Below are 13,852 nucleotides of genomic sequence, written 5' to 3' on the forward strand. Positions count from 1 at the left end.
GCCCCCCAGTGCCCCAAAACTGCCCCCCCACAGCCCCCCGTGCCGCAGTATCGCTCCCCAGCACCCCCCAGTGCTCCCAGAACTGTCCCCCAGTGCTCCCAGTGCTGCCCCCAGTGCCCCAAAAGTGCCCCCCAGTGCTCACAGTGCCGCCCCCCAGCGCCCCAGTGCCCCAGAGTGGCCCCCCCAGCACAGAATCTCCCGCTCCATCACTGTCCCCGCTGCCCCCGCGGCCCCTCCGCGCCCCCCAGCGCCGCGCTCCCCACGCCCGGTCACTCACCCCGCAGCGCCCATCGCCGCCGCTGCCCTTCAGCCGCCGCCGCCGCCACCGCCCGCAGCCGGCGGCCCCGCCGCCCCCCCCCCGCCGCGCAGAGCCACGGGCTGGCGCTCCCCCGCCGCCCGCTCCGCCCCGCCCCGGCCCTCCCCGGCCCGCCCCGGCCCCGCCCGGCCGAGATCGGCGGCGGCGGCAGCGCGGGGGGCGCCGGGGGGTGCGCGGCCCTCACGGCCGCGGGACTACAACACCCACAGTGCCCCGCGACCGCCGCTGCACTGCGCGTGCGCGTCACCTCGGGTAACCTGAGCGGAGACGGGGGGGTGAGGGGAGCAATCAGTGACGTGTCCGCAGCGCGACGCGGGGTGACGCGCAATGTGCGCGCAGCGCGGCGTTTGTGAGGGAGGCCGGGCGCTCTGCGGTCCTGGGCGCGGGGAGGCGGCGGCGGCGGCGGAAGGAGCCCGCTCGGAGCCCCTGCGCAGCGCTCGGAGCCGCTGCCGGCCTGCTGCGGGCTCCGCCGGCACCGCGGCCTGCTGTGCTGGGGGCACTGAGGGACAACAGGTGAAACGCTGAGGGCACTGCTGGAGGTACTGGGAGCACTGCGGGGTCAGGAGGGCAGCGGTGTGGAGGACAGGAGGTACTGGGAAGTAGCCGCTCCGAGGGAGTCCCGGCTGCCTGCCCAGCGCTGAGGGTGCCCTTTCCTGTGGCAAGTAAGGCGCGTTACCCTTTGTGTGAGGACTTGTCGGCGGCTCCGTGTCCCCTGCTGCTTATCCCGAGGAGTCCCGAGCTGGATGGCCGCCTACCGTTGGATGCTGAGCGATCCCGAGTGCCGGGGGTTGGCTTAACACTGCGCAGGTGGGTGATGCTGCGGTGGGAGGTGGTGCAGGATCGTGTGTAGGTGCCAAAGGTGCTCTGGCACTTCCAGCTGGTTTTGGGGGCTGTGGGTGCTGTAGGGTACCCTTTATTTCCCGCTTCTGCACTGCTCTCTTCTGTTCCCTGGCAGTCCCAGTCGGAAGAACTGAGTGGCTGTAAAGGAGACCTGTTGCCATGTCTCTGTTTCAGTGTTAAAATCCTTTTTGGAGTTGAAATGGAGGGGGCAGTTGATTGTGCTGCTGCACACCAAGGGAAAAGTTCTGCTTAGCCTTGATAATCAATTAGAAAGTGAAAAGTTTTCCATAACCTTGTTCAGGCCTGATGATGGTGACAGCTCATCTCCATATAAGCTGCTGAGTGTTCTAATTTCTTGTTCTTTTCTGTTTTTTGTTTCTTTGAATGCAGAAGTGGAATGTGGAAAGAATGGATGTGGTAACCACTGGCCTGCAGGATAAATATCCCCAGTGGATGCTTACAGAAAGCCAGGAGGAAGCTTCTTTGGGGCATAAAAAGGTAGGTCATGGCTCGGGGGTGCTTTGCAGGCTGCATAATATCCCAACTTTGGAGCATCTGCTTTTAGTTAGGCCTGTGCCTGTAAGGGAATTTTGGTGTTCCTGCTGCTCACCCAGGAGTGTGGATTCTGCATCAGCAAGGACGGGGGATTTCTCATCCATATAGTTTGAGAGCTCCAAAGGGAGTGACCTCGAGTTGTGGCCTGGCAGGGGAATTGGTTCTGGAAAGGCCCTTGAGATGTTCTTCACACGTTAAATATTCCAGAAGGCTTTGCAGCTCAGATGTGTCAGGTGAATTAATTGTTCATCGATTTTTGATGTCCCATAAGTGTTACTGTGTCCTTGGGGTTGTTTTTTTTTTTGTCTTCTGTGCATATGAGCAGTTCAGTATAGAAATGCCCACGAGAAGGGACCATCCCTGTAACACCTAAAACAGCTTCAACAGTTAGAAAAGTAAGTAATGAGGGGGAAAAGCAGAGGATTCAGTCCAGCAGCTTTCGTTCCACAAAGTGGGAGTAAATGATTAGTTGATTAATAAATGATTAGTAGCTTGGATATTAAAAATTAGCAGGTGGAACAGTAATAACTTTTACATTTTTTCACTGAGTGCTCAGTGAACAGAGAGTTCTCAGTGAGAGATGTTGGGGCAGGAACCCAAATGTTTTGGTAAAGGGTGTGTGTGAGCCTGGCTGGGATGGATGTCCCTGGTGAGGACAGGTGCCGTGGGTAACCAGATCTCTCCCAAATTTCGTTTGCCAGAAGCCTGCTATCCAGAGGAGTGTTCTGGAGGATGGGCTGCCATTCCTGGAGTTCTCTGGCTCTGTTGTTTATAGCTACGAAGCCAGTGACTGTTCCCTTCTCTCAGAAGATATCAGGTAGCAGCTCATATTCAGTTTTTTTTCTTCTTTCCTTTGAGTGCTCCTTTCCTTTTGGAAGGGACTTGGCTCTTGGGAATAGTTTCCCATTTGGCCTTGTTGGTGGGAGATGGCCACTGCTCCATCTTTCAGTCCCTCAGAGCAGAGGCTGTGAAGGCTCTAGTGCAGGTTCATTGCCTTTCACAGTATGAATAATTCCACGAGCTTCAGTGACTTCATGGAGAAGTGTTAATTCCTAACTTGGGACTGTGTGTTTAAAGAAAAGACCGTAAATTTGAGGTGCAAATACATTATTTTTTTTCCCCCTTTTTTTGTGTAGCACAGCTCATGTTGCTGAGGGGAAAAAAAAATCTGTGCAAAACTTCCAGTGCTGTGGGATAAATAAAGGACTATCTTTCAAGGGATCATGGGGTGACTCAAGGAGAACCTTTCAAGGGAATAAAAACAATTCCATCATCCTTTGCCTCTGGCTGTCCTTGAGGCCTGTGTGGCCAAGTTTTAGTAGCGGGCGGCTAAAGGCCCTGTCCCTGTTGTGGTGCTGAGGGGGAAGAGGTAGGAAATTTGGGAGTCTGGTTGAGCCAGGGAAAAAGGGAGTGGGTGTGGGAAAAGTGTTTTCAGATGGTTTTGTTTCCCATTTTCCTGCTCTGATTTGATTGGTAGCAAATCAGTTCATTTTGGTGCATTTGCTTTGCCCGTGCTGCTAATGGCAGAGCGGCCTCTCCCTGTCCTTCTCTGCACCCACAACCTGCAGTTATTCATAAAAAACGTGCTACTGCTTGCCAGCAGATCTGCAGGGTTTTGAAGCATTTCACGTGCCTCTGTGGATCAGCACAAAGTGTCTGTGCTGTGAAATGGTTTCTGTGCCTTGCACACGTGGAGTGAAGAGAGTCACAGCCGGTGCACCTTTCGTCTTCGTGTAAGGCGGCTCAAGGTTGGTGTTTCAAATGCTGATAGAACAACAGATAAATGTGAGGGCTGTCTGCTCCTTTCCAGGCAGAGTTTATCAGATGGGGCTGCTGTTGGATTTGACATTGAATGGCCACCATCGTACACGAAAGGGAAAATGGCCAAAACAGCTGTAATCCAGATGTGTGTCACTGAGGACAAGTGTTACCTGTTTCACGTCTCCTCCATGGCAGGTACTGTACTTCCTCTCTTATTTAGGGCATGAACTGCTTGATATTTCTTGTGATTAAGTTTGAGCTTAAGCCTTGAGCAATGGCTAATATATCCTACTACATGGGACAGTAAAAATCCAACCTTTTTCTCCCCTTTCCCCCCTAAAATAAAGGGTTTTATTCTTTGAGTGATGCCCATATGTTAAGACAACCTTAGCTTGCCATGTGTGCATGAAAACAGGGTGTAGGTTCTGAACAGGGCAAAAGAGCCTTACTTGGGGGTTATTTTTCTGTCTCGGAGGGAATATTTTATTCCAGTTTTAAAAATTTAACTCCCTGCTCCTATAATGAATTTTTTGTGTACTGCCAAAATAAACAAATAGAGCAAGCTGTGTTTTTTTGGTTTTTTTTTTTTAATTTGGCTTCAACAAAAAGCCTCAAAAATGATGACTCTTGTGCTGTTTATTCCCAATACCTGCATTATATGACATTGGTTTTTCAGTTTTGGGAAAGAATGCTGGGTACCCAGTGTGATGCAGCTGTGGGGAGAGAAGGGGGTGTGCTTAGCAGAGGCTGAATTCATTATGGATGTGAATAAAAGCTTCCAAATAGGGAAAATAGGGATGAGGGAAGGAGATGGCAATTTTATAACCTTTGGTTTAAAATGTTAGATTGAAACTATGCCTGTGAGAGGTTTCTGATTTCCCTGGGGGACTCACGCTGAGGTATAATAGCGATAATTTTAATGTTGGTGTTCAATCCTTTATCATTTAGAGCAAATGGGGTGGAAAATTTAATTGCTGGAGGCTATTCCGTCAGGGAGGCGCGAGAGCACAAAGGAAAATGATGTGAGGAGAGGAAGCTGAGGGAAGAAGAGCCATGAAGAGCTGAAATGCTTTTGATTCTGGCAGGGGAGATGTTTGTGTGCCGATGCCGAATGTGGCTGCACGTGGGCTGCTGTGTTGCAGCAGAAGCTGGTGTTTCCTTCTGGATGATTTTCCAGAATGCCTGTTCTTGCCAATGGGAGATGCACTTTGAACTGAGTGACTTGGGCAGGAACCAGAGCCAATTTCTATTTATTATGGCAATATATTTGATCCTCAGAAATGCTGGCCAAATCACAATAAAAAGCAGTAAGTCCTAGCAAAAAAACTTTCTCCTACAGGAGGAATTGAGAGTTCTTAGACTGTGTATAAATGACAAAACCACATTTATTTATTGGGAAGATTGTTCATAATTTTTCGGTTTTTAGTAGTTTTTTATTTCCTTACAGATGTATTCAAGTGTGACCTGTTTCTCAGATTGTAGCTTCTGCGCAGTCTTCAACTTAGGCTTTTTGGGTTTTGTTTTTTGTTAGTCCGTTTTTTAGGAATGAGGTGCGGGAAATGGGGCACGAGTCCTCCGCTGGGAAGTGCCCATCCTTGAAGGTTTTAATGATGACTCCCTCAGGTGAAAATCCCTTGTATATTAAATCAGCTGCGTATGTTGCAGGCTTTTATCTGATTGAATTCTACCTCCTTTGTGGAGGATTTTCCGTATTTCGCAGTGGCTCACATGCTTTGGGAATGCTGTAGTCTGTCTTCGTCTCACAGCACCAGGCTGCTACTGTTTGGGGGGTTTTTACCAGTCATTTTTTAATGCTTTGGGTTGGACCTGCAATTTCCCAGTCCACAACACAGCCGACTGTGGCAGCAGCTGCAAATGTACCTGTACAGTGGCAGCAGCAGCCATCAAAGGGCAGAGATAATTGTGCTGAAATAAAATCAGTGATGCCAAGTGTTTGTTGAAGTACATAAATACATATTGCAGGACTGAGAAAAGGCGATGTTTGAAGTGAAAACCAAGGCAGGTGAGGACTGTGCTTGTGCAGTACTGTGTGTTTGCAGGTACTAGATTTGCACTTGAGACTAATTCAGGGTATCCAGCTGTGGGGTCCTGAAGGTATGGATTTAAATAAGATGCTCTGAATTTTAAATGGGAGCAAACACACAGGGGAGGAAAAGGCTGTTATTGTTCAAGGATGAAGTGTCTGTGGCTGTTCCTCCTGTAGAAAACGAGATGAGAAAGCTGCCTGCTTTAATTCAGTCCTGTAAGCTTGGAAATATGCTTTGATCCAGGACTGCTGTGCCATCAATTTGGGAGAAATCAAAATATAATGCTCAGTATCTGTGTGCATCTTTGAACATTGTGGGTTTTTGCTTGCTGACAAGAGTGACATGTTTGGGCTTGGCACAGCATCTGGTTGGTGAATTCTGTTTTCCAAATGCTGTTGTTGGAGCAGCCCAGCTTTAGCTCTGAGTGTGTCTCCAGAGAATCTGTGCTCCTGATGATTTCCCATGCTTATGGTTTAAACTGTTGCCCAGAAATGCGAAATAGCAAAAACTGCGAAGAAACGATGTGGAAAATAGTAAAATAATATTTGATTTCATGTCATGAACATTGAATTTTGAGAATTGAAGTATCTTTTCCAGTGGGGGGTTGCCGCTTTGTTATGTGATTTAACAATCAGAAAGACAAATAAGGTTTTGGGGGGTTTTTTGCTTGGCTTGTCTTCAGGTTGCTTTTGTGTACTTCAAGTATTTTCTTCTTGCTTGTCTGCAGATGATCCATCACCACCAGTTGGTGTTTTCAGTCATTCCAGGGAGAGGTCACATAAACAGAGGAACTTTGGTGGCTTTTCCTTTAAAAGCACAGGGTTTTGCAGATGGCCTTTGTGCTTGGATTTTGTCATTTCCATTAGACTTTCTGGCATCTTCCAGTATTTAGTTTCTTATATTTGGGCTTAATCTATTTTAGGTTTTCCCAAGGGACTCAAAAGGCTGCTGGAAGATGAAACAATTAAAAAGGTTGGCGTAGGAATTGAGGGAGATCAATGGAAGCTGATGAGTGACTTTGAAATCAAGCTGAAGAGCTTTGTGGATCTGGCTGACGTTGCTAATGAGAAAGTAAAACTTAAAACCTTTTTGTTGTGGGAGGGAGTCTTGTTACTGTGCTGTGCAAAAGGGGGCTTCCTTGTCTTCACAGGAGTTCAATACCGATAGCAAACGTGTTCTGTGGAATAAAGCAGAGATCTCTTGCAACTTATTTAGAAACTAAGTTTAAACATCTCTCAAAGCCTGCAGAACTAAGTACTGTCTTTCAGTGAGCCAGTTTCTAATCAACGTTTGTCACCTTTTGGGTCTGTTCACTTCTAGCGTTTACAAGATGTAGCTTTTGAATTCAGCTGCAAGTGCTTTGCCTTTAATTCTTAGTGATGGAAATGGCCAGATTGTTCTGCTGGCAGTGGTGTCATTGTCCCAGCAATGGCTGAACCTTATAAACCATGTACAAGAAGGTGGCCCTGCTGCCATGGCTTGCTGGGCGCTGGAGGGAGGCATCAAGGTCTTCCTTGAAGTCCTCCCTGCAGAGGTGTTTCTGCCACACAATCTGGAGCTGTAGAAATACCTTGATTTCCATGATTCTCAAGCTGGTGTCACCTCAGCTCTGGTGTGGGTGCAGTTTCCAGCACCCGGTGACCTGTTGTTTACAAGTTGTGCTGTGTTTGGCACACCCTGAATTTCAGTTCTGTTTCAGAGATTGTTTGATGCAGGGACACCTGCACTGTCTTTTTGGGGAAGGGAGCCAAAGGTTGATTGCCTTCCAAATCATTCTTATTTCTAGCACATCCCTTAAAGCTTTTCTTTCTGTATGCACCAGGCTTTTCTTTACCTGTGCTTGGTCTCTCCATGCATTTCTCATTCCTTCTGTGATGCGGCACCAGCATTTGAAGCAGTGCTTTCCATACCAGCCACTTTAGAGTTTTGCTTCCTACTGCATTGGAAATGGTGCAAATTAACTGTTTTGCTCAAGCAATAAGAGGAGCTGTTAGTTCTCAAATTTGGAGTTTCCTCAGTCACCCCCCTTTTTTTATTGCCGTCGTTCAACTCAGGATAATTTGTTACGACGATGAGCAATGTGATCTCTGATAGCAGCTTAAAAGTCTTCTGCTGAAGAGGAAACAAACCAAAAATAAACTTGAAAGAGAACAAAAGAACAGGGTTATATATAATGGCACAAAGGGAGGGGAAGGGCTGGGGGAGCCTAGAAAGAACAGTTGGGAGGGTTTTTTCATACCAGATTGAAGGCAATGAGCAATGATAATGCTGCACTGCTGCTGTTCAGCCCCACAGTTGTGCATGTTTTCCAAGCTGGAATAGCAACAGGCTGTGCTTGTGAGGCCTGAATCCTTGGGCTCTGAAGCAAAGTTTCCCAAACCGGCTCTCGAGGCAATAGTGTGCAGCACCTGTGATTCACAAGGGATTGCAAAAACACTTGGAAGCAGCAGCGTGGTGGGGTGGCTTTTGGAGACTTGGGATGAGCTGCTTCCCAGCACTCAGAATAGTGGTTAGCGTGGGCTATAGCTGTGCTCTTCTGCTTTGTGCTTGTCTTCAGGCTGACAAAAGATGTCCAACACTCACAGGCACACTTTAACATTCCTGTGTTTTTATTAGATAAATCCCCGGTGTTTGATACTGAGCCTTTCTAATTAGAAAGGCAAATAACAGAAAAATCCTGGAGGAGAAGGGGGGGGGGGGTTACTGTTTAAGCCTAGGGCTTTTATTTTATCAACCCAGAGGTTGTTTTGTACAGATACTTCATATTTTTGATGGTGTGACAGCCCTGAGAAGAGTTACTGCTTTGAAAAATGAAGTATGTTTTGACTAACGTGGAGCTCTTTGCTTCTAACAAGGGATTGAGTACGCTTTGCTCTTTCTGGGGAGGTGCAGGTGCTTTCCTTTTTAAACAAATCCTCTGCTTCTGGTGTTTTGTTTGGTTTTTTTTTCCCCAGCTGAAGTGTAAGGAGATGTGGAGTCTAAATGGCCTGGTGAAGCACCTTTTTGGCAGGCAGCTGCTGAAGGATCAGTCTGTCCGCTGCAGCAACTGGGAAGAGTTTCCACTCAACGAGGAGCAGAAGCTCTATGCAGCCACAGATGCCTATGTATGTACCACAAGGGATCGCCATTCCAGCCTCTGGGAATAAATCCCTTCTCCAGTGTGCTCTTAGCTGCTGGTTATTTCTTTATTCCCTTGTCTGCAGGTGTTCCCTTTAGCTTGTTACCATTTTTGGATGTGTTTCCTTCTGGTTTTGTCATCTTTCTTAGCTGCTGATGAGCCCAAATCCTGTTAAATATAGGATGTAAGGTGAAATTCAAAAGCAGCTTAGAAGAAATACAGCCTTCACTGGTGGCTAATACAGGAGAACCGCAGTATGAAGTATCAGGAAGACCTCAGTTGCATATGAGTTTTGTGGTTCTCTAGAAGCCTCTGCTTTTTCATTATTTTGGATGAAGTTTGCTTTATCTGCAGTCCTGTGAAGGGTTTTACCAATATGCTGCTGGGTGTCACTTGCTTCCTGGGAGAAAATCATTCCTTATGGCAGGAAAAAGAAGCCCTTCAGGCTCTTTTATTGAGGCTTAGAGGAAGCGAAGTGGGACAGCGGTTTCTTTTCTGACTTCTAGTTTAGTTAAAAGTTCATCCATGGAGAGTTTAGCACCTGTGAAGACCCAAACCTAAGAAAAAGAAGAGAAAGATTTTAAATTTCTCTGTGCCTGATTCAGCTTTTGTAGCCACTTTTTTCTAGGCAGTGCATCTTTCCCACTATGCTCTGTTCACCTGGCCTACCTTTTGGAGCCTCCCAGGAAAACATGGGGGAGTGCCTTGTTTCTTTTCCAACATGTGTAGCCTAATTAGCACATTGCTGGCTTTAGGCTGTATTTTTCTGTTAGAACTCATTATTCACACCAAGGGAAATACTAAACACACCAAATCCATCTTGGTAGGTTTGTAGCTCTTCTCCTGGAGCACAGCATGAAATCTGAATGAGGTGAGCAGATGGTGGGACTGAGAGCTGAGAACTGGGAGCTTTCTGTGTGCAGCAAACTTGCTGAGATTAATCACTCCGGGATCTGTGTAAGAGTATCCATTCCAGAGGGAGTCCCAAGTCAGCATTTGGCCCTTAGTGCAGCGTTCTGTAACATGTAACCTGGTCCTGATGGACAGTGGAGCCAGGGTTGTGATTAGTATGACGTGAGCTGTATTCCAGTTTGGAATTCTGCTGGTCGCACTGTATTGGTGCCACGCTTTGCCTGATTAACTCCTGATTAGGTTTCTTTGTTGTTGTTTCTTCTCTGTGGAGTACTGAGTACTAATTATTTCCTTCCTCTCCTAGGCTGGCTACATTATTTATGAAAAACTGAAAAATATGAATAAGAGTGATGGGAAATTATTTAGTATAAGGAAAGGTAAGTTGTCCATCCAAGCATAAGGAATTTATTCAATGTGCAATTGCATATTCCACTTCCCAACAGGTATTTTAGTAGTATCAGGATTGTTTGGCTTCTTGGTGATTAGAGATGACTTGCAGAGAGAGCAGACAGTAAAAACTCTTGGATGCCCACGGTAACCATGCTCTGTCACTGTTTTCCATAGTGATGTGGGAAGGCAGTCTTAGGATGTTGTTTGTTTGTGTTTGTCTCTGCTGTACAGAGATGGGAAGAATTCCCGCTGTCATCCATTGTTTATGGAAACACTTCAGTGAGTTAATTTCAATGCTGCTGATGCAGGGGCAAATACGTAATTTAAGATGAAATAAGGCCACAAAACAAACCATGTTAGGAAGTAATATTTTTATTGAGGCAGATAAATAGGACCCAAATGTTTAAGAGCAGCTGAACATTATTTACTTCATCAGAGGAGATTTTAAAATCTTACTTTTTGTTCAGTTCTATGTTTCATAAAGAAGATATTACAGGTAGCTTAAGGCTGAAAAAGAGGTGGTGAGGGATTTGTTTCCTTTTTGTTTTGGCTGAATTTTGCTTTTCTGTCAGAGGCAGAAGCGGCAGTGCTATCCCCTTGATACAAGGTGCAGGTTTTTGGCCTTGGTTTAGTCAGCATGTCTGTGTTAGCAGCTCTTTTCTGGGAGCTGGAGGGAAGCAGGGAGGGATCACTTTGCAGTGGTGCCATTGTGTACCTGTTTTCCCTGAGCACGTGTAATGGAAGAGATGGAATGCTAAGTACGTGGAAGCTTGGCCTGATTCTCTGTGCTTGATTTTTAAGCCCTGGAAAATGCTGTCTTACCAGCTGCAGAGCTTGTAGGAATGCAGTTACAGGAATGTGAGTTATTTACATATAGATGGTAGACCCCAATTTTTACGAAATAACCAAGTGTTACACTTGTTACAGATGCCACATCTGAGGGTGTGAAGGAGCGCTTGGCTTCTCTGGCTGAAGAGATAACAAACCTAGCTTCTCACATCCCTGACTTGTCTGGACAAGGGGAAAACTTCCAGAGGTCAGTTTTTTGCTGACTTGTCTCTACCTCCACAATCAGTGTTTTGCTTCTGATCTCTGAGGTCCCACACAACAAAGTACATGTGTGTGAACAGGCGTCTGTTTTCTGTTTGCTCTTTTCCAAGAAAATGTAAGTTTTTATATGTAGGAATATGTGTTTTCACTGCTATAATTGCAACGGATTTGACACTGAACTTGGCTGAATTTTGTTCTGGAGTGCAGTAACTGCCTCTGTAATTTTGTTTTACCTTCCTTGATTTTATGTCCTAGGGCTGCAGAAATACTAGCTGAGATATCAGAGAATGTCAGTGCCTTAAAAACCACCCTGTTGGGCTCAGGTTCCCCTTCTGGACTGGAGAGGAGCCGTGGTGCAACTACAACACATTTCGAAGTCAAGTCAGCAAATGTCAAAGCACAAAAAGCAGAATGTGCTGAGCAACCTGAAGGTGACCTCAACATCTGCTCTGATGCTACGCTGGCTGTCCTCTGGGAGGGAGAAATGAGTGGAGAGGAGGCACAGAGAGGTAACACTGCTCTGGAAGATGGAGCTCCAGCAGCCAGAGTTACAGACAAAGAGGACAGAGATGACTTCATGTCCCTGGACATTACTGAGCAAGAGCTTCAGTTCTTGGAATGTCAGGCTGCAAAGGAACTGATCAGTGAAGCTGCACCCGAGGTAATGCAAACTTGTTACGTTCTAATATTTCTTTCAGATATTTTGTTTTTAGTGGACAGGCCTCAGAGCTGAATGTTGAGCTTAACTATCTTTGGTAAGAAGTTACAGCATACAGAGAAGTAGCTTATAGGAGGTACAGAGGGTTGGAATGTTGTGGGTAAAATAGGGATTACTTTGCTGCTAAGAGAATCGTGTTGATTTTGTAGGAGGCATGTTCCACAGACAATGAACAAAATGTTTCCTGTGTCATTGAGAGTGATGAAGAGCTGGAAATGGAGATGCTGAAAGTGAGTGCCTCAGGGTTTATTTTTCAATTTTTTTTTTCTAATGATGCTGCTCTGGGATCACAATGGAGTGGAGCACAGTTAAGGGGAGGGAATATGAAGCAAAACGTTGTTGCTTACAGATGATGGACAGAGTAAACACGTGGACACCTAAAGAATTCAACTTGCTGGTGTTAGACTGGATTATCATTTGCATCCTGCGGCATCTTTACTACACCAGCTTGGACTTATCCACCCACTAGATTTAAGTTGTTATAACTAGGTTAAAACTTGGTTCCCATATCATATTACCTCAGATGGGCATTTCATCTACCCTTTCATGCTCCAAAATAACTTTTTTCTTCTTAATTTCTCAGTCTCTAGAAGATGTAGATGATTGTGAACGAGTTTTACCTGAAGGAGAGTCCAGTAAAGCCAGGAAAACTCCTGACACAGAAGTGGATGTAGCACCAGATGGTGATGAAGATGAAGCCATTGAGGAAGAGGAGGAATATTTTGGTATGGTTTTTTTAAAAAAATCTTAGTGCATGATGAAACAAATCTTAAGAAGCACTCTCTGTAGAAGCAGCTGTGGAAGCGCAGTGACTTTTAGTGGCTGGTTTTTCAAACCAGGAAGATAAAGCTCACCTGGGTTTCTAAGGAAGAACTTGGACTGTGTCCAGATGAAAATATAAAGGTGTGCTTGGCAAAAGAGAGCAAAGTTGGGCCATGATCAGCTGATGGCTGCTTAGTGGGAGTAAAGCTGATGTGGGGATGTGGAGGCCCTGCAGAGCCGAGGGGACCTGCTCAGAACACAGCAGGGGCGAGGTGACACCTGCCCTGTCTGCCTTTGTTCTTCTCCTGTTGCTGCTTCATGGCAGACTTGTTAAGAAATTGTGCCTTGGGAGTGATTTTGACCTGCTTTGGGGTTGTCCCTGTGGAGAGAAAGCAAACAGGGGAAAGAAGCAGAAATGTGAGGAGAAGCATACCTTGACTTGTCTGGATGAACCTGTTCCAGATGATGCAGTTAGAATGTCTTACAGTCCTATTGCTTTACCTCATTAATCAAGCCATGTGTTCTTCTCCTCATGCAGGGTCTCAGAGGAGCCTCTGCTTTTTTAATCCTTCCTTCTAGCCTGAAAATATCTTGAGTTCCATGTCTCTCTTTTTTTTTCCACTGGAATTGCCCAAATCCTGACCCCTGGGTATCACGAACCATGAGTAGACTGTTGTTTGTGGAGACAGTGCTTTATCTTCTTAAAATTTAATTCCAAATGAGTGTTTTCTCCTCTCTCCCACTAAAGATCCACTGCTGCCTGAACCTGGAGAAAGGCACATCACATGTCTGAAGACCTATTTTGGGCATTCTTCATTTAAACCGTGAGAATATTTTTTGTTAAAATGGACACTCTGGGGTATGTGCTCTTGCTCTTCTTTCAAGCTGGATGATGTTTTTATTACTGCTTAATTGAAAAAAGGCCAACAAACAAATCCAGGTCTTGTTCACAGTCTCTTGTATTGAAGATAATTGATCCACAAACACTGTGAAAACTGCAGGTATTATTTGTGATCTCCTGTGAGTGTCTGCATCAAGTGCTGCCTGCCTGAGTCCTGTTAGAGATCCCCACTCTGGCACTCGTGGCCCTGCTCGCGATACTTGGAGTGGCTGCAGTGTGCAAAGACAACAACTCTAAGGCAGCCTCACGAGTCCCTTTAACCCACAGTTCAACAGAATATGCAGTTTCATGCAATTTACTTGTTATGTGTGGTGGCAAAAATCAAATATTCCCCTTTGTTTAATTTCAAGGGTCCAGTGGAAAGTGATCAATTCTCTTTTAGAAGACAGAAGAGATAATCTTGTTGTCATGGCAACTGGTAAGTTACCGCTGCATCCTAAGAAACAGCAAAAAGTTGTTCCCTTTTGGGGGGAGAGTAGTA

The 13,852-nt window shown here is 46.1% G+C and overlaps 1 protein-coding gene across 3 annotated transcripts in view; it reads left to right on the forward strand.

Moving 5' to 3' along the window:
• The first annotated feature begins 685 nt into the window (after window positions 1–685).
• Window positions 686–13,852, forward strand: part of WRN (WRN RecQ like helicase) — a 29,303-nt gene continuing 16,136 nt past the window's right edge. For 2 of the 3 annotated variants that reach the window (XM_010411332.3, XM_010411328.4), the window contains exons 1-13: window positions 687–1,123; window positions 1,547–1,654; window positions 2,413–2,528; window positions 3,522–3,667; window positions 6,443–6,591; window positions 8,475–8,624; window positions 9,855–9,927; window positions 10,868–10,976; window positions 11,246–11,651; window positions 11,858–11,938; window positions 12,292–12,433; window positions 13,219–13,294; window positions 13,722–13,789. In XM_010411332.3, coding sequence (XP_010409634.2) covers window positions 1,565–1,654; window positions 2,413–2,528; window positions 3,522–3,667; window positions 6,443–6,591; window positions 8,475–8,624; window positions 9,855–9,927; window positions 10,868–10,976; window positions 11,246–11,651; window positions 11,858–11,938; window positions 12,292–12,433; window positions 13,219–13,294; window positions 13,722–13,789 — 1,606 coding nt within the window. In that variant the 5' untranslated portion in view covers window positions 687–1,123; window positions 1,547–1,564. Of the gene's footprint in view, window positions 1,124–1,546; window positions 1,655–2,412; window positions 2,529–3,521; window positions 3,668–6,442; window positions 6,592–8,474; window positions 8,625–9,854; window positions 9,928–10,867; window positions 10,977–11,245; window positions 11,652–11,857; window positions 11,939–12,291; window positions 12,434–13,218; window positions 13,295–13,721; window positions 13,790–13,852 lie in introns of all 3 variants that reach the window. The other variant, XM_019293032.3, reaches the window with a different exon arrangement.

Source organism: Corvus cornix, chromosome 4 (genome assembly GCF_000738735.6).
Source record: "Corvus cornix cornix isolate S_Up_H32 chromosome 4, ASM73873v5, whole genome shotgun sequence".
NCBI classification, from domain to species: domain Eukaryota; kingdom Metazoa; phylum Chordata; class Aves; order Passeriformes; family Corvidae; genus Corvus; species Corvus cornix.